The sequence below is a fragment of the Protopterus annectens genome, chromosome 13.part0 (assembly GCF_019279795.1).
Source record: "Protopterus annectens isolate FY-2018-M chromosome 13.part0, PAN1.0, whole genome shotgun sequence".
Classification (NCBI taxonomy): Eukaryota; Metazoa; Chordata; order Ceratodontiformes; family Protopteridae; genus Protopterus; species Protopterus annectens.
In genome coordinates, this window is record NC_056747.1 from 1,198,114,279 (window position 1) to 1,198,141,157 (window position 26,879).

The 26,879-nt window shown below is 41.2% G+C and overlaps 1 protein-coding gene across 1 annotated transcript in view; it reads left to right on the forward strand.

Moving 5' to 3' along the window:
- The window catches only part of DDX42 (DEAD-box helicase 42), a 991,771-nt gene that overhangs the window by 89,788 nt on the left and 875,104 nt on the right, over positions 1-26,879 (forward strand). Inside the window, exons 4-5 of the mRNA XM_044054957.1 lie at positions 3,639-3,700; positions 24,523-24,559. Coding sequence (XP_043910892.1) covers positions 3,639-3,700; positions 24,523-24,559 — 99 coding nt within the window. The remainder of the gene's footprint in view (positions 1-3,638; positions 3,701-24,522; positions 24,560-26,879) is intronic.

Genomic DNA, 26,879 nt, shown 5'->3' on the forward strand with positions numbered 1-26,879 from the left:
AAGGTAATTGACAGTGGACCTGAAGAACGTGTACAAACACATTCCTATTCAAGATCTGGCAGTTCATAAGGTACTTGGCAAAGGGTGGGCATTACTACTTCACGTCCTTACTCTGTAGCTTAGCCATGTCTGCATAAATCTTTACAAAGTGTCTGGTGCCAATGATGGCCCATTGTAGAATAAAAAGTATACATGTCTATCTAGACCTAGAGTGGCTCCCTACAAGGGCGAGATCTTAAGGGCTTATGCTGGTTTTTTTTTTTTTTTTTTTTTTTTTCTTTCCCCGCGTCAGAACAGAAGCGGAGGAAGTTGCAGTTCACTTTGAAACAGCAGAAATCTAAACTGGAATCCTTCCAGAAAAGTGTGCTGTAGGAGGCTGTCCTAGACTCTCAGAAGTTGAGGATTCCCTGCTCCAGGACAAGGCAGTATCCCTAATTCATTTCTTCCCAAAGTTGCCACAAAAACTGTCTGTAGATTCTCAAAGTCTTGGGACCCATGGCAACTTCAGTCTTGATGGTCTTCAAGCAGGGTGCAAAAGATCCAGTAGTACTTGTGCATCTTTGAGGTTAGAAAGTACACACACACACCACACACCTCCTAGCACTTCCCTTGCTTGAAGAATGATCTAAACTGATGGAATATTGACAATCTAAGAGAACAGGGGAACCCCCACCAATTGGAGTCAGGCCAACATCACAGCTGCATTACACCAGGCTTTGGAGCACAATTAGAAGGGGTGAAAATACAGAGCACTTGGAGCAGGGCAAAGTCTGAAGAAAGCCATTGCAGTTCAAAAGGCACTGAATGTGTTATAGTCCCTCTGGATCCCAGGAATCATTAGGATTGCAACAGACAATGCATTCATATGCTGTATCCAAAAACAGGGAGGAACAGATTGCCATCTGTTGTGCAGGATAACACTTAAATTTGGGAACTGGCCACAAAGTTCAGTGTACTCTTGAAAGCAGCTTACATCCACACAGAGAACTAAAGATCCATCTGAGCTGGACCGTAACAGGCCCTTATGAATAGCTGTGCAGTCATGTCTCCTGCCTCTAACTGTGAAGTGGTGTGCGCCAGAAATGGATCTCCTTTGCTTTAGATGAGAACTTTTCAGATCAGGTTTTGTGCCAGTGCCCCTTCTTCAAAAATATGGGCAGTAGATGCTTGCAGAGTTTTGTGGAAAGAATTATTCTTGTATGCATATTCAGTTCTGCTACAAATCCCAAAAGTGACTCAAAAGGTTTGGAAGAAATAACCAGGATGATCCTTGTAGTCCCTCTTTTTGACCCAGGTACCTCTGGTTCTTCGTCTTTGCTTCTCAAGATTTTAATTTTCTTCTGCAAGACCCACGCCCCCAATCCTGAAGCCATTAATCAACTGCTGAATGCTAGTGATGTACCCAGCACCCTCCTGTCATTCTGGAGAAGAAAGGTGCTTGTAACTGTTAATTTGTTACATGAAGTAATATTAACATTCTGTTGTAGTATATATGCATATGTGTGTGTAATATACGTACATTTAAGATGTATAGTTAAGCCTGTCCATGTTTCTGAATGTCTGTAGATGTATAAAATTAGTCCGTGTAATACAGATATCATATACACACCTGTTTCAACTTAAACTAGATCAGTGCATCTTTTAGTATCCAAACAGTGCAAGTACTGTCTGTTTTACACATTGTAAATATTCTATGCATGTATTCATTTATGTATTTGAGGGCATATTAATGTAGATTTGTACTTTTTGCTACATGGTTAAGGGTGTGACTGGAAGGATCAGCTAGTAGGAAAAGTGACTCTAATCGAGGAAAGGTAGTAGGCAATACTGAAATCCTATCATTTTACATTACAGCACTGATAGTTGTCATTAACATCACTGAATCCAAGTGGAAAATACTCCAGGATAATTTTGAGTGTTTTTCAAATAGTGGATAATAAACCCACCTTCACATAAGGAATTTGTATTTAGTGTCTGTAAAATGTGGAAGCCAGAAATGCAAAGGTTTATGCAAGTGCCACATGTCTCCAGTATCACTTTATCAATAAAGGTCCAAATGTCAAGCTGATAGACCATGGTTTTAGCTGGGGGGATACAGCAGTGCTTAAATGCATCTTTACAGGAATGGTTTGTGGCCATTTGTGACAATTGTGAAGCATCCTACATAAGTAGGGTGTTTTGTAAGCTGTCACTTAGATTTATGAATGTGTACACTAATAAAAAAAAATGACACACACAGATATCCATGTCCAAGGAGGTCATAGTACCACTTTCCTCAACCTAAAAATGAGGGATAGAGGATTCTTAACACTTTGGATATCCACAGGCCACTATGATCCCATCTTCAACTAAAACATTTAGAAATTCTGATCAGTTCATTTTTTATAAAGGTAAGAAAAAAATGACCAATTTCAAATCTGACTATTTCCAAATGATTGTCCCACACTACTTCTTTTTGTTATTCTCAGCATAACATGTCAGTTCCAGGCATAGTCAAGGCGCATTCTACGAGAACCATGATTTCTTCTCAGCCCTTTTAAAAAGGGGTGGACTCAAGTTTTCTAGAAGCAGCAACTTGATTCTCCGTACGTACTTTGACAAAGCACTACAAACAACATTTTTTTCCATATCTAGCAAAGACTTTGCTAGGACCGTTCTCCAGGAGCTCCTGGACCCTCATTCTTCCTCCTCCCAAACCTTTTAAGCTATGGTATTATATTCATTTAGCTAACTCTACGGCAGCAGTGCTAGAATGATGAACATGACAGTTCTGTAAGAAAACTCCAACAGTAGATGTTTGAATAGATAGCTGCTGCAATATCTGCTTCCTCACTCCACCCCCCCAACCCCCATATTATATGATTTTTGTTGCCAAGGTAAGGACATTGATTTCTGTTTAATAAGCAGTGATCTATTTTAGGGCTGTACCCTTCCTTTTCTACTTTTAATACTCAGTCCGCTGATTTTTCACCAGCCTTTCTCAAGCTGTCTACGGTCTGGGTGCATGAAAAGTACCTTTAAGATTTGAAGCTGATTGTTTGATATGCCCTAAGCAGGGTATAACCCTTATAGTGAAGGTTAGTACAAATGTGATCTAGTTGAACGTGTACTGTTATGGTAAGGTTACTTGCACAGCTGTTCTTATTTGTCTTTTGTGTGTGAAGTGCTGATTGTAGGGAAGGAGATGTTGAAGCCTTTTAGGTAAGTGAGAGAGACGGTGTCAAGTGAGATTAAGTACAGACAATATCCAAGGGCCAAGTAATCCAATTTGTATTAATTGGACTTTGAAAACCAGAGGCACTTAAATAAGATATGTGAAAAAGTGATTTAAACAAATTTATAGATTGACTGGTAGACACCAAATGACATATTTTAAATTTTATGTGGAGTGCTTATTTTGTCTATAATTTTGAAAACATTACTTTGGAAGAGACAAAAGCGTAAAATAAACGAATGTGATTTTTTTTAGCCATGTGACTCCAATATTTTTTTTTTTTTTTTTTTTTTTGAGTAAAATACTTGTACAGGTCCATGGAGTCTTTAATATGTGTTTAAACATGCAGATAGAGCACACATGTTTGAAGGCTGTCTACATTTTCCATGATGAAGTAAGTGTCTGTAATATTCACTTTCTTTAGGATCAAGCTGCCCGAGATATGAAGAGACTTGAGGAGAAGGACAAAGACAGGAAGAATACAAAGTATGTGCCCTTCTGTAATGTTTGCCTGAAACAGAAAATTAGTCATTTTTGTTCTTAAATATTTTTGAAGCATTCTAGCAGAAGCTTGTTTTTGAAGGGCTTCATTGGTCACTTTTTCATAATTTGTCTAAGCATTTATTATTGAGAGGAAGGGGCTGTAAATATTCTGTAGCCAATTCCCTTTAATCCCTGGTACATGGTACTGCATATGTATCGCCCATTTTGTTTGGCATTTGCAGAGTCCCATTTTGAGTAGAGAGCATTAAGTTGTGTGTTTCAGCAGATTAAAGTTGGAATCTGTGGAAAAGATGAATGATTAATGTAATGGCTTTGGAGTGACAGGATAAGGGGAAGAAAATTCACAGTATCTAGAAATTTCCACTGATTGAAGCTGTAGCGTAGAGCAGGTTACAGGTGTCAGTACTAGTCCCAGTCTTCAGCAATATATTTACCTGAGTGAAACAGTTTAGTAAAGAGCAGGTACAGGACCAACTGGAAAGGCCGCAGAAATATCTCCCTAAAAGAATCACAGGCCTAAAGCAGATGCCCTATGCTGACCGTCCTTTAAAAAAAAAAAAAAAAAAAAAAAAAAAAAACTCGCATATTGTCTACTTGGAGGCGATTTCTGCTTAACATACAAGGCCAAGTCAAATCCAGAGCTGTTGGACATGCTCCACTTAAAGAAATCCCAATCCCTCAGAGACACGCTCCAGGGGTCTAAACCTTGTCATCCTAATTAACAAAACATGCTGGAGGGATATGTTCCTGACCCAGAGACTCCCCAGACTCTGGAATAGACTGCCTATACATGTCAAGCAGAGCGCCTCTTTGGCCGTCTTCAAAAGGAACCTTGATGATTGGATGGGAGATAGGAAATTGACTTTGGGGATCACGTCAGTCTACCTGCTAGACAGGGGTCCAGGTTAGTAAATACTGTGGGAAGAAATGGCCAGGGAATTGTTATGGCTAGGCTTGTATAGGCCGTAGGGCTGATAGCCTAGTACCAACCTATGAACCACATTTTGAGGGATACAGCCCAATTACAACATTGGGGCTAGTATCTTGTCAGCCATGGGCTGCCCCAGCTATAATTTTGGGCAGTGTTTCTCAGACACTGACATCATAATGTTGTGTGTTCAGCTTTGCTTCAGCTTATTCTTGGAGTTGTTGATGGAAATTTATTATGGTCAAATTTGTGAGTCTGAGACCTTTGTCTCCGAAATGAATAAAGGCACTGATCCCGCCCCACTGTAGTGCTCCCTTATCCTTGTGACCTCTGCTTGGGATTTATCTTGAAGTTGTCTATAGTCTGGCCTCTGACTTCCGTTTTAACCCCCTTGACAACTGTGCTGGGATCTTGTTTTTAAAGGGTAATATTGCAATTTGAAAATACTTGTACTGTTGTTATGCTCCCCCCCCCCCCCCCAAAGTAAATTGAACTTTCTTCATAAGCCTTCATAAGCTCTCTTGCTGAATCTTGAGCCTGATTCATTGAGATTCTGTGGTCTAGGAAAAGCCTCGGTGATGGATTCTAACTGATGGCAAGTTGGCAAAATTCTGCTATCGACTGGTGTTGAGTGAAAGTGTACTATTCTTTGGAATAGTGTCTTCAGTGGATGAGACACTTTGGACTTAAGGACCCAGTGAAAAGCCTGTGACTTTCTGAAGGTGTTTCCCTTGGACTGCTACATTTTTGATTGTGTTGATACTCTTGCTTAGGGCTGCATGTCAGTTGTCCTTCCTGCACAGGACAGATTGGCTGATGCTGTTTCTCTTAAGGTGCGTCTCCAAAACAGCATTGTGGATACCCATTTCAAGAGATGTTTCATTTTGAGCTGTATCTTATGACCTTTTTGCCCTTCCTGTAGTGAAGGATATTTATGATCCCACTCACCACCACCACCATAACTCCCTGGGCACCATCTGTTCTAAGCTTCATTATCTCCAAGTTTAGGAAGCTTCCTCCTAGGCTGAGGAAGCTACACAAGCATTATATTGCTCTTCCCCATTATCTGGTTTCCAATCCACTCAGGACAGCTCCTTTGCCAGCCACAGTATTCCTAACTGCAGTCTGGATTTTCCTATTTTGATGGTGTATTCTGCAAATTTGCTCCACTGTAAAAAAAAGCTGTCATAGTTTGCTAGCTCTTGCTGTTTAGGTCTTCCCCTAGTAAGAGCTCTGCTGAGAAACCAAACTGTCATCAGAGCTCTTATACAGGTTTGCAAAGCTCATTGAACATGTAGGAGAAACAGACAAATGAAGGTTTTGTAAAACAGAATTGGAAATAGTCACATATTTTGTTACTGGTTGTGATATACTAATGGCAGAAGGACTGTATACTGAAAGGCATAATAATGTAGCAAGATTGTTGCATTGGGGATTGTGCAAACATTTATAGTATTGAAGTAACTGGAAACATGAGCCACAAAGCGTCATAAAAAATGAAGTTTATATCACATGGGATCATCAGTTACCAGCAGTTCAAAAAATAGATGCAAGAAAACGGATGTAGTAGTCCATGAAAAGAAGACAAAAGTAGCATTGAGTATTGAAATAGCTACACCCAGTGGCTACAGTGTCTTGCATATAGAGAGGCACAAATTCATAAAGTACCAGGATTTGCAGGCAGAAATGAGGACAATGTGGAAGAAATATACCAACAGTTCCAGTAGTAGTAGGAGCAATGGGTCTTTGTAAAATTTTTTTTTTTTTTTAATCTTACGTTACCGATTACATATAACTCCATATGAATTGCAGGAGGAGTCATTACTGGGCACATTGCGGGTTCTGCGAAGAGCACTTCTGGCTAACCTCAAAGAATGAAACAATACTAATTTCATGAACTTTTAATTATACCTTAACTTAGGAAGGGGGTACATTCCCATCATGGTATTAGAAACCCAAAAGACTTGGAGAAATTAAAGATTTAGCCAGTAGAACTGGGTTGGGCTGCTCCAATCTCTTAATTACAGAGGTGCAGATAGAAACTGGTAAGGTCTGGAATGGGTTAGAACTATCAGCATGTCTGGTTAAAAAACAGTTCTCTCCCAGTTCCTGCAGTGTTGCTGGGCTCAATTTCACTGGAGATGCTCCTTATCAGAAGTGCAACAGTAATTGTGATTCCTACAACTCAAAAAAAATTAAAGTGCAGTGTCAGAGCATCAAATATCTATTCACTGTAACACCCTTAAAGCAGCAGGCTATTTCTTGCAGGCCCCTCCCTCCTCATACCATAAAAAAGGTGGCAGTGTGCTCACATACTCTGCTCCTGTATATTGACTTTGAGATTTCTGTATCTCAGAGTAGGAAGACTATACCAACTTTATGCAACCTTCTACTTGTTATCCATTCTGATTTAACTTGCATTTTATTTTTTAGCTGTTATGAGGACTGCAGTTCTGGTCTTTGTAGTAGCAACAGGCATGCCAGTGGACACGAAGGATGTCTTGGCATGTCATTGCACACCAGATGTTTTTGGCTCACTCTGGGTGGGTATTACTTGTAGCACAAAGTGGTGTAATTTGGGATTACTTCAGTATGAAAAGTAACTTGACTACTGTGGCCAGTACCTTGCTTCTCAGGCAAGCAGTAGTAGTTTTACCTTCTTTGTGTTCTGTCATTTTGACATCTAGCTGCTGTTACGTCTCAGGGGCTCAGTGATAGCATTCCTGCAATACACCTTGATGTAATGAGTGGGGTATAAATCAGAAGTTCTGTTTAAGTTCAGTTTGGAAGATTACCTTTTATAGGTATTGAACTGGAAATTCGTTATTGCTGGTGCTGTATTCTGACAAATTCCTGGTCTTCTAGTTAATAGTTACAATCTGGGTAAAGAAGCTGTACAGGGTCCAGGGTTTGGGCCCATCTTCACGTAATTGCCACCATAATCTTTGTGGTGACCTTTGCATACCTGAGGATGATGGATGTTGCAGTGCTTCTCCATTATCACAAAGTTTCTGGTGCCAGACCCTTTTTGCCATGACCGATACTGGGCAGTTTCCACCATTCTTTAAGTGGGTCTCCATTTTCTGTAGTCAAATTTGTCATGGCTGTTGATGGATACTTTGGGTGGGGAGCTCACCTCTGCTTTACTACTATTGAGAGATGACATGGGTCCCCATTGGATTTGGGGATCAACATCAGCCATCTGGAGCTGTGGGCTGTCCTATTAACCTTCAGTGCATTGGAGGAAAAAGTGCATCTTGATCCCTATCCTGCTAAAATACAGCAGCTTGGATGCTGGACTGAATCAGAAAAAGCAAGAAATTACACTGGCATATTCATTGTGTAGAGGGGAGGAGTACGAGTTTGTCCAATAACTATTCTGGAGGAAACCGAACATGCTAGCAGACTCGCCTAGTCATTCCACTATTCATTTCCCGGAGTTGCAGATTCCGAACCTGTGTAAATTGGATTTTCCTGAAGTGAGGCACTCTAGAGAATTGTTTAGCTACCTGGAAGAATGTGCTTCTCTCACTTGTAGGGAGGAATTTGGTCCTATGACTTGACCAAACGTTCATGGTAGAAGGAAGGAGAGTAACCACTGTTGATAGCGTGGTGGCTGAGAAGGGTGCTGTTTTAGATTGCTGTGGCACTCGCCATGAAGGAAACTCATGTTCTTGACGGTGGGATTTTATTCTGTTTGGTTGGAACAAATGGCTTCTGCTTTTATAGCATATCTTCCAAATAAGTGGTAGAGGCTTCTTTCTCTGCTTGGTGGAAAGTTCTCCCATTTGGGCGAGCTGTGCCTAGTACTGCCAAAGTCTCTGCTTACTATTGAGTTCAGCACCTGTTTGACCCTGGCCTTATTTATTCTACAGGTAGGGAGTTTTTGTTGACTGTCTATTTCTGTGCATCATGATGGTGTAGAGAGGCAGTGTTGTTTGGTAGAGTCTGATCAACCAGCCCTCTGAAGGGGTGCTACATTCCCTTGCATCTTTAAAGAACCTTTTCCATTGAAGAATGAAGTTCATGATGGTCATGCTTGCTTTTTCAGACTTGCCAGTGTAGAGGCATTTATGATTTCTTGGTGATTTTTTTTCTTGCTGGCTGTAATCTCTAAACACAGAACTGTAGGGAATTATGTCCATCATTGAAAAAGGACTAGACAATTCTGTAAGACAAAGCATTAGTTCCTCCTGAGAGTAGTTTTAAAAATTCTCCTTGAACTAGTCCATTCATCTACCCATTTTTTTTTTTTGCTGGTATAGAAAATGATGGTAAGACAGTGACCTTCATATCTTGGTTGTGCTCTGTTAGCTTGGGAAGCAAATACTTGAGTTTGTGTAGACTAAACAGTCTTTTTTTTATTTCATTTTTTCCAGGCACCAAAAGGTTTGCAGTTGCCAAACAAACTCTTAAATTAACTGCCATTTTCATTGTTTTCCCTATGTAGCAAACAATATTGAAATGCTAGAGGCATATGTATGGTTTTGGTGTTTTTTTAAGAATGTCTCCTTGTCAAGACTTGCTTTGTGGTGTGTGGCGGGTTAAAGTCCTGATTGTGAGCCAGATGGCGGCTTGAACACTGAAGAGGCTGGGAGGGGAGGGGAGAGGAGGGGAGGGTAAGAATGAGCAATAAGTGACAGCTAGTCTGTTCTGGGGACTGGTGATGGATTGGCTGCTTTGTTGCTTGCAAGTGAAAGCTGCAGGCAGAACAGCCTTAACTGGTGACATGGGCTTGGATTACAAGGTCAGTGATGCAGCCCGCATTAGCATATGGGTAAAAGCTCTTTCACATATGGGAAGGAATAATAGATTCTCACAATGATGCAAGCATCCATGTCTGCTACCAAGGGTCAAGGTTATGACCTAGTAGAATAATGCCTGATTGATCTGTAAAAGATGGCCTCCACAGGGAACAAATGGACTAATTGAACATGGATGGTTAGTTGTCATCGGGCAACAGAGGAATACAAGGCCTGCAGAAAAAAAGTTTCCATTGCAGCTGTCTCTGCTTTTGCTTCTTTGTCTTTGCTGCACGTCTTCACTAACATTTTGAGCCTTTACTTCAGGAGCCAGATGTCTATGTATGTTTGTACTAAAGGAGTCAATGTTTTTAATTTTGCTCCTTGGACTTTCTTCTTGCTTATCCTACCCCAATGATTTACTCCTTTTGGTTTGTCTCTGTCATTGACTTTTCAAGGAATACCTCTTTGTTGAGTATAACCGATAGATTTGTAGAGTATTTATGGTCTCAGAGACCCTTCTTGATGGGTCTCAAATACATCCCCATGATTACTTTGCTTGAATGAGCCTCCATCCAGACCTCTGCTATTGGAATTTCTTGCAAGTTGGGCAGAGAAGTAATACTTCTGTATTGCTGGTTAGCAGTGTGTTTAGTGTTTCAGTGTTGCTTCTAGATTTTGCTTTGTGTGCTCATTAATGCGTGGGAATGAAGTGGTGAGGGTAGATGCACTTCTGTAGCGAGTGTGCAACAGTCATGGTTTCTCTTGGCACTGAGCAGATATGCTGATAAGAACAGGAGCTTCTGAGAAGAAAAAGGTGCACAGTTATGATAGGTGGAGCAGATGATTGCAGCTACTGATCCATTACAGGGGGCCCTTCTCGCAATTACTTTTTACATGGTTCACTGCAGTTTGATTGTAATGCCTCATGTGAGTTGGCTGGATGCTTCATTAGGGTGTGAATATTGGAGAAAATGTTCTGAAATATGAGCAGGTCAGGCTAAATGCTTGCTGATAATGAATACATTTAAGTACTGCAGTCATCAGCTTTGTTTGTATGCTGGTATTGCATACCATCTTGCATAACACCCTCTGTGGCTGTATTGCAGTGGATGGAGACTTCAGTTTTGGTGCAGAAGGGCTAGTTTCAGCCTTGACCAATAGGTGTGTTCCCTCTCCTGATCTCCATTTGGATTTTTGCAGTTATTCCATGCTTGTGCCCAGTTTTGGTGTTAGCATTGCTACTCCTTGCTTTTGAAGTTGCTGTCCTTAGACTTTTACCTTTGTTTCGAATATTTCAGAAATGGACCAGTAATAGATAAGTGTCTCTGTACAGGAAAAGAGATGAGGATGACCAACATGATTTGCATCAGCTATACACTGGTACGTTATACCTTCTCTGAGTTGCACCCCAGCAGCACACAATGCAGTTGCGTCTCCTTTTAAAGCTGGCTTCAGGCACAATCCTGTGGAGGATCTGTTGTGCTTTGTAAGGTCATGATTTACATTGTAATCCTACAGGATCACATGTTGTGACTGTTATAGTGTGCATTGAGGGCCTGAGTTTCAGTGGTGTATTGCGTGTGCTGGTGTATTAATTTTTAATGCTTACAACCATTAGGGTGAGGAACACAGGATTTACAGTCTCTTCCCTAATTTGAACTCTGCTAAAGTTTGAAGAAACAATTTCTGAAGCCCCTGAATAACTATTGCTGCTGCTGGTCTGCATTAAGAAGTACAAGGAACTTCTGTTCACTGGAAACTTTTAAATATTTTGTAGTATATGTATCCTAGTTATTTTAATGTATTATACTTAAAATATAGATTTTTGTGTGATTTATTGTTCAGTTCCATAGTGTAAGGGAAGCCTATAGTACAGACAAAGCTGTATTTTTCCAGAGTATTTTACAGGATAGATATTGTCCAGCATATATTTTGTATATTGGATTCAGTCTGTAAGGAATTAGTAGTATCCTGAATCTAATTTGTCAGATCTGACATGGTCTGGTTGATCCTCTTAATCGGTAGGATTGAAAGCTGGTGTTTCAGTCTGCTCATGGAGAAAGCTTTCTCAGGCTTAAGTAACAACCCTTACCCACAATGTCCTGCACATAGTTACTTATCAAGATATTTGCTCTGCATGCTTACAAAGGTAAAACAGTTGTTTCTTTTGGTATTTTGCAGTAGTAGTTGGACATTCTATCCAGTTTAGCAGTGTTCACCTATCAGTGTTTTTTTCAATAGATTTTGGCTAAAACTTCATATTTCTTGAATTTTTCTGCAGTAAATTTTTCATACGTCTGCACCATTGCCTTTTCTACCCTGTATTATTGTACATTGCTGTGTTCTGTTGCCTCTTGGTTTTGGCAGATTGCAGTGTGTGGTCTTGATAGTTCTTTCTAACTGGCTTTTGGCACCTGGTGATGGTATTTGTTTTTTTTATCAACTACTTTGTTAGAATGAGCAAGTGTACTGGTTTCAAGAGATGCAAATCTTTTGAACACAATTCCTCACAGCATGGGTATGTTTTATGTGTGGTATGTTTGGGGGCTGTAGGTAGAAAGTGAAAGCTAAACAGATTTTGAATATGTGGACTTGGCTTGATCACAGGAATGAACTAATTCTTGGCAGTTTTTGCATGTAGAGAGGATGCCCCAGAGTTATGTACCTCCCAAGGCTGTAAAAAGCCCACTAGTAAGATCCCTCAATAGAGTTACAGGGGCATGGATAAGTCTAAAAGACGTAAGACTTCTGATTTTAGGGAGTTGTTCCCTCCTCTAGCATGCTCTTTTCCAGGCATTTTGTCTTTGGGAGCTGCTCTTCATGATCTCTCCATTCTGTTCTGTCGGACAGGTCAGTATCAGTTGATATTGATCGAATGTAATAGTTGAAAGCTACTCTGCAGGTTCAGCTTGAGGGGTAGTTCTTAACTTGTCACCCTCTAGTTCTGAGGCTGGCAGGGATGATGCTTTTCTTTTGTTTTCATCTCACCCTTTTCACTGACTCTTGTTCTGGTATCAGTCCTGTCAAAGCTGTCTTATACCCTACAGTCTTCAACAGAGACTAGTTTAATTCCTAACATGTTGGTGCTGCCATTAATGCTGGTGGTCTTTGCAGCATTATTGTTGGTGCTGACAGTCAAGTGCGCCTTTTTTTTTTTTTTTTTTTTTAATATAATCAATCCATACCAAACTTAAATTCTTCCTCTTGTTACAGTTCTCCACTATGACTTTAACAGCAAATGATCCTTTGTTCCATATGACTGTTTTATTGACCTTTTCTTCTATTGCCTTAATTGAGTTTTCTTCTAAATTACTATAAACTCTGTCTGCATCAATTCCAGTGTATAGTTTATATGTCGTCGGAAGGCAAGTTATTGGTTTGTAATTTTTAGGGTAGCTTGCAGGTTCACTCTTAAGTAGGGACATTGTTTTTCCTGTTAGCCAGGTTGGTGTCTGTTCGGGGTGTGCGTGTAAATAGTTCTTACTCGTGGCTAAATCAGTGTGCATTGATAATACTTTTAACCAGAAGTTAGACACTGTGTCTGGACCTGGGGTTTTCCAGTTATAGGCTTTTTTAACTTTGTTTGTCTCTCTGGCTGTAACTTCATCCCATTTCATATCCTGTACCTTTTGAACTTTATTCTTTCTTTTACTACTTCTATCCATTTAGCATCTGTATGTTCTACAGGATCTACATAAATATTTATCCAAAATGTATCTGTCTGTTCTTATTTTGGTGGTCTTTCATTTCCTTTTACCTTGTTTCCCAATTCTTTATAAAACCTTTTTGGGGGTCATTGATAAATTGCTTATTTTGTACTTTTCCTTTTATATATATCTGCATATCTTCGAAGTTTTTCTGTCTGTGCTTAGTTATTTGAGGTAGTGCTTGATCCTGATCTGTTCTAATACTACACATGAATTTTTATTATGTCTGTCTTTGAGTATTTTTGTTCTGCTTCCTCTTCTATACTCTAACAGCGACACTTTTATCTTAATTGCTTTATAGTTTTCTCTATTCGATGCTTCCATGATGGTATTCGATTTCTCCCCTTCCCTTGCTACCCTGTGTTGTGGTAGAATTTTTATCAGTTATTAATTTTGCTGCACCGTAATGTGTCCTTTTTCACTTCTGTTATAACGCATGTACATCTCTATGGACAGTCCTAATTACCATGTTCATTTGTTTTGTCGAATTTCTGACTTTTCGGGTTTTATTGACCTTCTGCATTCTTTTCTTTCATTGATCTTAATATCTTTATCTTGTCTCTAAGTTAAGCAGCTCTTATCTTAACTCGTATTCTTCTGAAATGAGGACACATTTTTTGTTTTCCATTTCTTGCTGGCATTGTATAAAAAGTTCTACGTTTTCCTGTGGCACATTCTCTTCAGTTTTATCCTGTGCCATCCATTGCTCTGTCATATGGGAACTCACTGGCCTATCCCTCTTCAGCATTGACTGTGTCAGAGTTTCCACGGTTTCCTGTACCTTCCTTTGCTGTCCATCTTCAAGTGAACATTTATACAGGTTTCCTGTGGAAGGCTCCAGAATATCTTCATATGGCACCTGACCAAATGTTCATCGTGCATACAGCTGCAGTAATCACAGATGGGTTCTCTGCCGTCAGGCGGGTCCTCAGTCGGCCGAATTCCAAAGTCTAGGTCCGGCGTCGGTTGTCGTCGCTTTCTTCCCTGACGTTAGTGCGACAGGGGTATATAAGACACAGCTGACGCCATTTTCTTCAGTCTTTTTTGCCGCGCGGTGCCCGAAGCAGAAGCAGTTCGCAAGTGCTGGTCGGCCAGCTCCTGAAATTACGAAAATTTTGAAACCGAAGTCTTCTTTAAAGCTAAGTATCCCGTTGGGGAAACTTTTCTTGCCTCAGTCCGATGTCAGACAAAGTTAACAATTGTATTTCTTGTGGGAAGCAAATACCGCATAAGGATTTCCATTCCCTCTGCATACCTTGTTTAGGCCCAGACCACGACGTCTCGGGCTGTCGCTTTTGCGCTACTTTCAATAAACGCACTGTTAAGTGTCGGGCGGAGTTCGCCCAGCACTTTTTTGGTAAAGCTTTTGATTATAAAATGTCGTCTGAGACTCAGACTACCGTTTTGTCCAAAAAACGCAAGGACAAAGACCGACACGCGAGGTCCGCGGTCTCCACCGACACCACGCCAAAACTGGCTACACGTGGTCCGGTTCTCAGCGAAGCGCCTACGCAGCCCCTGACTACCGACGACACTTCTTTGGCGGTGTCTCCTGCAACCGAGACCGCAGGTGCCTCGGCCCATACCCAGACAACAGCTACCGAAGCCACTGAGTGTTGAGCCTCCTAACGTGGACAGGTCCACTTCCACCCATGGTGTCTTTAGACCATCATCTTCCTTTTCCATAAAGGCCTTTACTAAGTCCAAATCAGCCATGCATCCCAAGAGGCCTGTTGCACAGGCCCCATCTCCAGGCCCCATGCCTAAAAAACAGATGCTTAAAATGGCTGAGGATTTAATTACTCTCATCAGGGGTTCCCAACCCCCTCCGGACAAGAGACAGAGTGGAGGAAGATTCTCCCTCTTCTGACCAGGGCTCCATTATTTCAGAACATTCTGATGAAGAGGAACACTCGTACTCCCCTTTTGAAGATTCTGATGCAGAGCAGTCCATTCCTTCTGTATTTCCCCCAGAGGATTTTTCTTTTGGGGAAACCTTGCATACCTTGAGGGAACACTTCCATTGGGAAGGCCAAGACTTTTCTGATTCCAAGAAAAGACTTAGGGAATTTCTTCTGCTACCTCAGCACAGGCCCCTGGCGATACCTCCTGTCTTGGACATACTTGATGATGTTTACTCGGAGGCCTGCCTTAATCCGGATTCCCTGCCTCCTGCCCCAGTCAAGCCTGATAGGTACTACAGAGTTCCTAACTCTCACCAATTTCTTTACAAAAGCCATAATGCTGACCCTGAAACCATTTCTCAAGGCCCCAAGGGAATGAAGGCCTCTACTGCTAAGAATCCACTACCTTCCGAAAGAGAGTCTAGATCCTTAGAAAGGTGGGGAAAAAAGGTATATACCTCTGTCACCCTAGCCATGAGGGCCTTAAATTGTCAGTTCCATATGCTTAAATATCAGCAGTTTCTGTTATCTCAATTAAGAAATAAAATGTCACAACCTGAACAACCAGATTTGAAGGAGTTGCAGGATATGATGCACAGTGCAGAACAAGTGGGTAAACACACCTTACAATGTGGCTATGATGCTCTAGAGGCCTCAAGTAGAGCTGCTGTTACAGGATCAGTCATTCGTAGACATGCCTGGCTTGGGGAACAAACCTTGCCTGATCATGTTAAAGCTAAACTACTAGATGCTCCTTTACAGAAGGATGTACTATTTGGTACTAATGCTGAGGAGATACTACGGAAAATGGAAGAAAAAGCTAAATCTATGCAAACTGTAAAAGCTTTTCTACAGGTTCAACCACCACGTTTTAGCAGAAATTGGCCTTCAAAAAACTGGTCCTTTCCAGCCACGGACAAGCCCCAAAGAGGTAGATACAGGCGCACAAGGGGCAGAGGACACTATCAAGGATCATATAGAGGCAGACAATGGCAAACTCCAGCACCAAGAGGTGGCGAAGACAGTGCACAACAATACAGGAAACAAACCCAATGACTTCCCCCTTTTCATGCCAAGCAAGTCTCAGCTGGCAGCACCCTTGGGAGGAAAGCTGGCATTATTTACAAGAAATTGGCATATTATCACAACAGACAAATGGATCCTGGACATTATAAACAGAGGCTACAGATTTCATTTTCACACTCTTCCAAAAATGAGAGGCATGCCGAACCTGCCACACAATCAAAGGGCAGAGGCTCAAATACAAATTTCAAAGCTCATGGACATGAAAGCTATTCAAGAGGTACCTACTCACGAACAAGGTCAAGGTTTTTATTCCAGACTATTTCTGGTACCAAAGAAAGGAACAGACTGGAGACCCATCTTGGACTTATCCATCCTAAACACATTTCTACTCGTACCAAAATTCAAGATGCTCACATTACAGCAGCTTCTTCCCATGCTGGGCAAGGAGTTTTGGCTGGTAACATTGGACCTCAAGGAGGCATACCTGCATGTCCCAATCAGACAAAGCTGCAGAAGATGCCTCAGATTTCTTGCAGGTTCAATCCACTATCAATTCTCTGCGTTGCCCTTTGGCTTATCTACTGCGCCCAGAGTATTCACGAAATGCCTGGCATCAGTAATTGACTACTGCAGACTTCAAGGGATACAAATTTACCCTTATTTGGACGACTGCCTGATCCAGGCGGACAGAAAACACATACTTCTGGAACATCTGGCTTATGTAACACGGTTATTGAATTCTCTGGGATACACAGACAACACAGAGAAATCCAGGCTAACACCTTCTCAGAAAATAACTTTCCTGGTGCCAACTTGGACACAAACACCCAGATGGCCTATCTTACGCCAGAAAAACAGGGGCAACTAACTCAGTACTTCAAAATACTAGCAAATTGTACCAGGCTCACTGCAAGGAAAATCCTGCAGGCTCTGGGCTTCATGGCATCTTGCATTCTTTTAATCCCATGTGCAAAGTTGCATATGAGGAAACTTCAATGGTACCTAAAAAACCTATGGTCTCAACACAGCCACAGTTTGGAAACAATAATACCAATAATCCCATGTTTGCAAAAGGAATTTCTATGGTGGGCCCAAGCATGCCAAACAAACACAGGTCTTCCATTCTGCAAGCCTCAAGCAAATCAAGTCATAACAACAGACGCCTCAGACTACGCCTGGGGGGCACACATGACAGACAGGTGCATTCAGGGCAAATGGTCCCAAAAGGAAAAGCACCTTCACATCAATCAAAAAGAAATGCTAGCAGTGTTAAATGCACTTACAGCTTTCAAGGACCTCCTGCATCCAGGGCAATTATTGATAAGAACAGACAACACCACAGTAATGTGGTACATAAACAAACAAGGAGGAACACATTCATATACCCCCTGTGCAGGCTAGCCATGTCACTTTGGAACTTGGCTCTGGAATGGCAAATCGAACTTCAAGCACAGTACTTGCCAGGATTGGAAAACACGCTGGCAGACAATCTAAGCAGAAATATGATAGACCCACACGAATGGAAGTTGCATCCTCAAGTGTTTACACAGATAATCCAAGCATGGGGAAGGCCAGACATAGATCTCTTCGCCTCCCACAGGAATCATCAATTGACAAAGTTCTGCTCAAGGACCTTCCATCCAAAGGCCTGGAGAGTGGACGCCCTTTCTTTCAGTTGGGCAGCATGGACAGTTTACGCCTTCCCACCTTTGCCTCTTCTGCCCAAGGTGCTCTTGAAAGCAAGAGCAGACAGACCGAAGATGATACTGATTGCTCCGGACTGGCCAAGACAACACTGGTACCCACTCCTGAGGAACCTAACACATACTCCTCCCTGGATCCTACCTCTAATGCCTGTTCTACTGACTCAGCACAGCTTCAGAACTCTTCACAGTCAGCTGAAAACACTCAATCTGGCTGCATGGAAAATTCCTTAACACCACAACAGACCCTACTCTCCAAAGAGGTGCAGGATGTCATTTTGGAGGCCAGAAGGCCATCTACTAGAAAGGCTTACTCCGCAAAATGGAAACGGTTCTGCGCTTGGAATGAGAAAAAAGGCCAGGATCCTAGAAAACTGAATTTGCCTCAGATATTACAGTATCTAGCTGAGCTGTTGAACAGTGGACTTTTTTCCTCCATCAAAATTCATGCCTCAGCCATTTCTGCAGAATACAACACTGATCCACCCTTATTCTCTCACACACTCTTAAGACAGTTCCTCAGAGGGGCCAAGAATATAAGACCTCCAAGGAAACAACCAATACCAGCCTGGGATCTTAATTACATTCTAGAAAAATTAACATTGCCTCCCTTTGAACCAGCTGCCTCAACAGATTTGCAATTTTTGTCCTGGAAAACAGCCTTCCTTCTGGCCATTACCTCAGCTCATAGGGTTTCGGGAACTACAAGCCCTCATGGCTGTGCAGCCCTTTCTCATCTTCCATCAGGACAGGGTTTCCCTACGAACCAACCCGTCATTTATGCCTAAGGTAGTATCCAGGGTAGCTTTAAATCAGGCCATACACTTGCCTACCTTTTACCCCAATCCTCAAAACAAAGGGGAAAGGCTGCTACATTCCTTAGACATCCATAGACAGCTACGTTACTATTTGGACAGAACAAAGCCTTTCAGGAAATCAGAACAACTCTGTGTCCTATGCTGTAGGAGCTCAAGGGAAGCCAATTTCCAAACAGACAATTTCAAAATGGATAGGCCACTGCATACGGTTTTGTTACTCCTTTCATGGCAAATCTGTTCCTACAGGCATCAGATCCCACTCCACAAGAGCCACAGCTACCTCTACAGCCTTCCTCAGAGGAGTCCCTACCAAAGATATTTTGGAGGCAGCCACTTGGAGTTCTGTGCATACCTTCACAAAACACTACCACCTACCTTTATACTCCAAAACTAGAGCAGGCTTTGCCACTGCTGTGTTGCAGGGCATTCTGGCTCCTCCAAGTTACACCTAGTGGCTACCACCCTGTGCGTAGCTGTGGGACTCTACCCATCTGTGATTACTGCAGCTGTATGCACGATGAACATAGTACAGTTTTGTACCTACCATAAATGTAGATGTTCGAGTGCTAATACAGCTGCAGTACAGGTTTCCCTCCCTCCTTCCCCTCTTGGTAAAGGCCTAGTGGCTATCACCTCCTCATACAACCTGTTTGGGTTATCCTTCTATGGTGTATTTGCTTGCACCTACTGATTTTTGATTATATTGCATTTCATGATTATATATAACATTTATGTATTGCCTTCCTTCGGGGGCACCTGACATCTGGGGCAAGAAAGACTGAAGAAAATGGCGTCGGCTGTGTCTTGTATACCCCTGTCGCACTGATGTCAGGGGAGAAAGCGACGACAACCGACGCCGGACCTAGACTTTGGAATTTGGCCGACCGAGGACCCGCCTGACTGCAGAGAACCCATCTGTGATTACTGCAGCTGTATTAGCACTCTAACATCTACATTTATGGTAGGTACAAAACTGTACTTTACTTCTCATTCCACTGGTTTTCCCTTAATTTGGATGTCCATTAGATACTCCTTAACATCAGTTTCTATTTATTTAACTTCTCCATTACTAAACTCGTTTTCTACTACTTTTCCTATTTGTCTTATTATTTTTTGTATTGTAAAGTTTTCCATGTCTGGATTCCTTTGCCTGTATTTCTCTTCAAATATCTTTGGTGCTGCTCTTTTTGCATTGATTTAATTTTGCTTTCTCCTTTGCGTAGACATTGCACCATATTGGAATCTCTTTCCCATGTCTGTATTTCTTCAGATGTCTCCTGATCTTTCTGTTTCTCCTGACTTTGGGGACTCGTTCCATCATGCTATGATGTAACCTGTGTTAGACCTTCTACACCAAAGCCTTCACTTCAGACAATTCCATAACTTCAAACCCCTCCCCTTTTATTTTTTTTTTTGTGAACTTTTCCTTTACTAATCTTTTCTGCATTCCATGTTTTGTGATATATATATATATTTTTTTTAATTGTGAAATTTTCCATATCTGGATCCTTTGCCTGTATTTCTCTTTGAATATCTGGGGCTGCCTTCTTTATATTGATTAATTTGTCTTTGCATAAATGTAGCACCATATCCGATTTCTCTTTCCCATGTTCATATTTATTTTTATACTTTTCAAAAATCTCTAGGTTTTGTTTTATATTTTCACACTTCCTCAGGTGGTCTTTTTTCCAAAAAGATCAAGGTTTCTTGGTCTAAATATACTGTTTTTCGCAAATCTGTTAATGAACAAAAATTTTTAACCTAAGCTTCTAGTAGTTTTTCTTGTGAAAATATTTTTCTTTTCTCTGATTTCTCTCTCAATCTTTTTGTGTATCGTGTGTCTGAAAATTCTGGGCTTTTTGCATAATAGTAACAATACATATTTTTTTTCTTAACTCTGTCATCTTTATGGCTCTTCTTTGGCCTATCCGTTTTTGTGGACTGCTACTTCCTTCAACAGGGGGGGTTATCCTCCCCTGGGCCTGGCTCTGCCCCATTGTAGGAATATTTCCATATTTTGAGGATTCTACACTGTCATGTTTTCCAGTCCTGGCACCAGTGTGCCTACCAGGATTGTGTACTTTTTTACTGGGTCTTGTGCACCCGCCAATTTTTTTTTTTTTTTTTTTTTTTAATTTTTGACCTACTTCTGTCCATGATTTATGCTATATAAATAGTCTATCAGTGTCGTCTTGGTGAGATTTTGTGAAAAACCGGGTCCACTGCGTGAAGGTATTCACCAAGACTTGATAAATTCAACTTCAGCAATACTACTCTGCTTGCTGACTTATCTTTCCATTCTCTCCCCATGTGGACAGAATGGTGACTGTTGCTTCCAGATTGACGTGGATGAAAGCAGTATTCATAGTCCCTGTACCAAGGAGACCAGACTGAATCCTTGGGTCTCCAAAGGTTTAGAATTTGTGGGCAAAGAATCCTGTACTAGACTCTTGTTACTGCAGAAACGGTAAAGAAAGCTTCACTATCTGAGAACCCAGCGATCTAGCTGAAGGTAAGGCATCAGGGCTGTGGATCAAGGTGTAAAAAGGTTATCTTGACCTTTTCTGTTGGGGTCCATAGACACTAGGCTTTTGTATGATAAAGTTCCAGCATGAGATTGTAGATGACATGACAAAGCATCGTGTAGACTGTGTCCGACAGTGAGTTACATACCAAACTCTGCTCGGGCAGTCACTTTGTTCATATTACACACACCTTCGCCACTGAATGGGATCTTAATGGAGTAGATGGTGCAGCAAACACCAGAGTAAAAAAATATTTCACATGGGAGGTCTTCCTAGGTAACAGGTGATTATTGGAGAGAATATCCAGAGGTTGTCGAATGCACTTGCTCTTATCTTATCAGTACTGCTTTCCCCTTTCCAGCAATGGCTTGCAGTCCATCAAACTAGACAGGGTTCTCCGGTCATTCCAAGTTCTTTGTAGTAAAGATGGTCAGTACTACATTCAGATTGTCGCCCATAGTTGTATTCAAATCAATCCTAGATATTGTGCTGTTAGTTCTCTTTTTCTTGTTAAGAGGAGTTTGGTGTTGAACCTCCAAGATGCATACAAGCACATAAAGATGGTCAGAAAGTTGAAGTTGTTATGCTATCAGTTAGGAACCAGTCATTTTCAATTCTAGGCCCTTTATTTTGGTGACGCCTCATCCTCTGAGTGTCCACAAACCACACAGTGTCTTGTCCAGTACCTGGACAGCTGGCTTTGTGATGCTTCAGTACTGGTTTTTGTTTGATTTACTGCTTCAACCCTTCCAGTTTACACGGATTGTGGTGACTACTGCCAAGTGTCATATGCATCTATCACAGACCCTCACACTTGCAGGTTGTTGCCTGTTTAGAAAAGTTGACCTGCTTCTGTACACGATTCCCATAATACAGCTTATGATGTCCCGGTTCTTTGGAGTCGGCGCTGTCAGCAGCCGTGTACTGTAAGAAGTTTAGGCTCATGATCGCCACTGTTAACTTGGTCCATTTGGAAGAACACTTATTTCTGCCGCTCAGACTAGATGAGTCAAATCAAGATTTGTAAATATCTGACTTTGTGGCTGCTCAGTTGTAACTTCTTTCTGGGCAGCTTGTTTTCCACTTCTAATGACCAAACACCAGCAGCATTGATCCTAGGGTATTGAAAGGAGGGACATTGTCAGTTGTGGCTGGTCTAAGGTATATGGTCACAGTGCAAGGCTGTTACTTTTTTGCTTTGGAAATGAGTATGGTTGTCCTTATTCTGCAAGCATTCCAGGACACTGTCTCATTTGGATTTCCATACCTTCTGATAATATGGCAGCAAGGGGAAACTTGCTCCTGTCCCTTGTATTGTGAGGCACTGAGGTTCTGGGAATAGGTCATGTCCTTGGAACACTTTCTAGCAGCTGCTCACATTATTGGAGAAGTCCATACTCTGATGGGCAGGCTCGGCCTGTACTTGCTGATGTTGCATGAGCATCTCTCAGCTGGGCAGTGTTATGGATAATTTTCTGCCAGCTGAGGGAAGCCTCACTAAGTTCCTTTTGTCTTCATATGCAGTAATTTATTTTCCACAGTTCCTCTTGGGACAGTGACCCAGGAATATTGTAGTCCTGACCCTTCCCCTATTTTCCCTGCTGTCCAGGTTTCTGCAGATGGTGCAGTTGAGCAAGTCCAAAGTCATTCGTATTGATCTTCCTTGTCTTCAGCTGGTATGTTTCACCTTGCTGTGGCCACACCTTATAAAGAAGCCTCTTAAGGTTCAGGCACTTATGAACCTTTCTGACCCTCCTGTCTAGTAGGCCTCACGCAGATCTGCTTGTCCTCTAGTTAACTGCTTGGTTTCTCCAGGTCCTCTGATAGGAACATGTCCTCCGATTTCAGGGTCATCTAGATTTTTATTTCATCTCGGAAGCCCAACACTAGAAAAAACGTACAAAAGCAAGTTAGGTATGCACCTTTTGTTTTGAGTTATGGAAGTGGGGCTAGGTACCTTTTCGGCTATAGTTCCTACAGTATTGGATTGCCTTTCACAAATCTTTCTTTTGTCTTAGTTGCACACGTCAACCTTAAATAGAAGTGTCATTTCCAATTTCTACCAAGGGTTTATAATCCTTAAGCCTTGCTGAAAGTAATTGGGAGCATTCTTACAAATCCATTTCTGATTAGACCATCAATTCAGAGAGACTCTTCTTGGGATTTTTAATGGCCATTGTTTCAGGAGTCAATTTCTAGGATTTGGGCTTTTTGCATAAAGCCACGGTGATCTTTCACAAAGACAGGGTAGTCCTGTGAAGCCTCCCGACCTTCATGCCAGAAGTGGCCATGGAAATAAACCTGAATCAGTCTGTTGATGTCCCAGTTTCTTTTTCCTAAATGTTCAAATAAAGGAGAATGTTTAATGAACTGTTTTAGACATGCTTAGACAATTGAGGTTTTATTTCGACAAGACAAAAAAAATGTCCTGGAAGATCTTTGGATCCTCTTCTCCTAACATGATGGGTATGAAGGTCTCTTAAACTAGTCTGCCTAGTGTTGCTATCTAAATGCATCTTGTTTCTATGATTATAGTAAGGGATTACCAGCTGAACCTAAGATTCGTTCCACAAGGGCAATGGCAGCCTCCCAGACCTTTTTCAAGAACTTGTCTGTGGGTGATATTTACATACTGATACATGGGCTTCACTGAATATATTAAGGCAAAGTAAGCTTGTCATGAACTTTATGTCCAATTTCTACTTTGGGGTCTTGGTCATTCAGGGGATTCATACCACCCAGGAGGTTTATCTGGGGACTATATCTCTAGTAGGGGATTCATACCTCCCAGGAGATTTATCTGGGGACTGTATCCTAGTAGTTGAAGAGAATAAAGCAGACCAGGTCAAATATAAAAGTTATGTACTTCTCCCAGTAGTAGATCTCCATGGTTTGTGGTCAATTATTTTCAGCGTTGCCTCCCACCTTTCCCCACCATAGAAGATAGGGGGCTGCTTTTTATTTGAGGTTTCCAGTAATTTATAGTGTTAGCGTGTTACATTCATGAGCAGATTACTCCAGAGCTGTAAAAACAATTGTGATGGGCAGGGCTTTATGGGGAAGGTAATAAGCCTAAGCCAAGGATCATTTTCTCCATGACGAGCAGACCAAATGCTGACATTTCAGTTCTAGTGATTTGAAAAGAGTGAACCATGACGGTGTGTATCTGTCTTTGTGGTAAGTATGTAATTTTTGTAGATTTTGATTAGTAAAACTGCCTGTTGGCATAGATTTCAAAATAATTGTAGTTTCTAGGGACAGATGAACATGTTTAATTGATTTGATCCTGATATGTCTCTTACTTCAGAGCTTTGTTTAAAATATTCTGGTTATTGTCTGCCTCTGTGTTGAGACAGAGGTATGACAGCAGCTGGATTTTTAAATTGTGCATAGTTGGGTGTATGGAACATTTGTAGGGAAGTTTGTTTTTTCCGTTTGTTTTTTTCAGGGGTATTCGAGATGATATTGAAGAAGAAGATGATCAAGTAAGTTTAAAAAGTTTTATTTATTATTTACTTTATTGTTAAACTAGCATTTCAGCTTAGCAGGTGGAATTACTTAATCACTATATTAAAAAAAAAAAATAAAAACTAGGTATAAAAAGGCAAACACACTAAATGGAAAAAGAGATATTGAGCCAAGAGAAAAATGTTTGAAAATGGTGATTGAAGGTGGAATTATTCATAGAAGTGGACTTGAGTTATTGGCTTTAGTAATGGGTGGGGGTAGGTAGGATAGTTTTGAAAATTGCTAGTGAAGGTGATTACATATTTGAGGATCCTCTAAGAACTACATAAGTGGCATCAGAGCTGCAGAGGATAGGATCTAGAAGTCTTTGAAGGGAATCTGCTTTGTGTTACAGTGGTTAAGGAAATTAAGGCAAGAATGGTCTGCATTCTTTTTCTTTTATATTTTTGTTTAATCACTTTTTATTTTTTGCTTTTTAGTCATTGACATTTTTAATGCAGCTGTCTTAATAGAAAAGTGACAGTTTGTTTTTGCTTCTTTCTGGGTTTTTTTACTACCTTTGTCCAGGAGAGGTTGAGGATTCTGCTCCCCAGTGGTTTGTGTAAGATTGCAGGAATTTAATTTCCCCAAGACAGTTGCACAGTATTTTTGGAACTCCATCCAGTTTTCAGGTTTAGTAGTTTCTAATTAGCAGCTTAGTTATCAGCTTGCGCTTGTACCGTCACCTTCAGAAGGTGAGAGTTCAGTCTTGACCACCTGTTGTGTCGTATTTGCATGTTCTCCCATGTCTGCAAGAGTTTCCTTCCAGATACCTGCTCGTTAATGTGCTGTGTAGAGTAGGAAGTGGCGGTGCACTGTGCAACTGCTGGTATTCATCTTGTGCTTTATCAGAATGGTAGTGAAGTATCTGTCAACATTTAGTGTCCAGTGCTGATGCCACCCCTGCTATGTGATTATTACAGTTCAGCCGCTTCCAATACTGATGCAGAATGCTTCCTTGCAAAAAAAAAAAAAAAAGTTGCACAGATCTCGCCAGTTGCAAGTAGTGAGTGCTGTAGCATCCTAAGCTGCACCGTAGGACATTTGAAGTCTTTCACCTCAGATGTAATAGCCTTTTAAATCTATTTTAACCTGACCACTTTCATTTGTTAAGGCCAGAGAACATTTACCCAAAGATTTTCAGCTGTTCTCCTGCAGTTAGGGTATACCTGTAACATGTAGGTGTTGGTTTGATTGTCAAAGAGCACAGCCACTTTGAATGTGGTCCCAGCCTCCCTGAGGTTTTTACTTGACTGGTTTCTATAAAGAAGTATTGTACCACATGGTGTATGCACTCTTCGCAGCTAAGCATTCTAATATTAATGACGTATACCCCGTGTTATCTGCCCCCTTTTCGTTATTTTCTTGTGAGCTACAGTGACAAGTTAGTTACATAAATGCAAAATATGCTACATAAATGCAAAATATGCATACAAAAATATGAATCGGTAAACTGTAAATGCAACTGTATGTCTTAAAATAAAAATATTAGAACAAGGAAAGTAATATTCATAAGAGTATGAAAAAGTCAAAATGGAAAAGTTGTACATACTGTGCAACATTAATTCTGTAAAAATGCACGTCACTGAGTTTAGAATGCTATTTTCAGATTTTGTAAAATAATTCCTAATTTAGGACAACATACCGAGTTGTGACAGTTTTCCCATATTTCTCGTTGCCAGTGTTTGTATTTCCTTATTGTATACAAATGAGAACTCGAACTGCATAAAAGGAGTGGAATTTTTCTAGGTGTCCTTCCTTGGGTCACTGTTGCAGTTTTACTAACTGATGCTACATCTTGTCAAGGATACTGATATGTCTGGCCAGCAAACCCAAGCCTTGGACTCCCTCCTCTAGCACTGTACATCTGATACATGGCCTCATTCCACAGGAGGCAGAGGTATATAAGGATGTATGGGCATGAATTACCTGCCGTCAGCCAAGTACTGTTCATTGCTTCAATTTTGGTCCGCCAGCTGTGCAGTTCATGCAGTTTTTTCTGCCATTGGGCAGATGAGTATCCCTATTGGGGATTCCTCCTCCTCTGTGTTTTGTGCATGTCATTGAAGCAAGGGAAATATTTTTGTGTAAGGTAGATTCCTCACAGAGCTCATAAGTCTGTTTTGATTGGGTGTGGAACATTGTAGTATATGGGGTCTGTACTGTTAGTTTTTGCACCCCATACATTTCGTAGTCATCTGTACTTTGAGAACCTGAAAGTACCCAGGGCAAAATGTTGTCAGGGTCCTAGTCTGCTCATTTCCCTTCGGTGCCGATGACGTCTAAGAAACTTAAGAT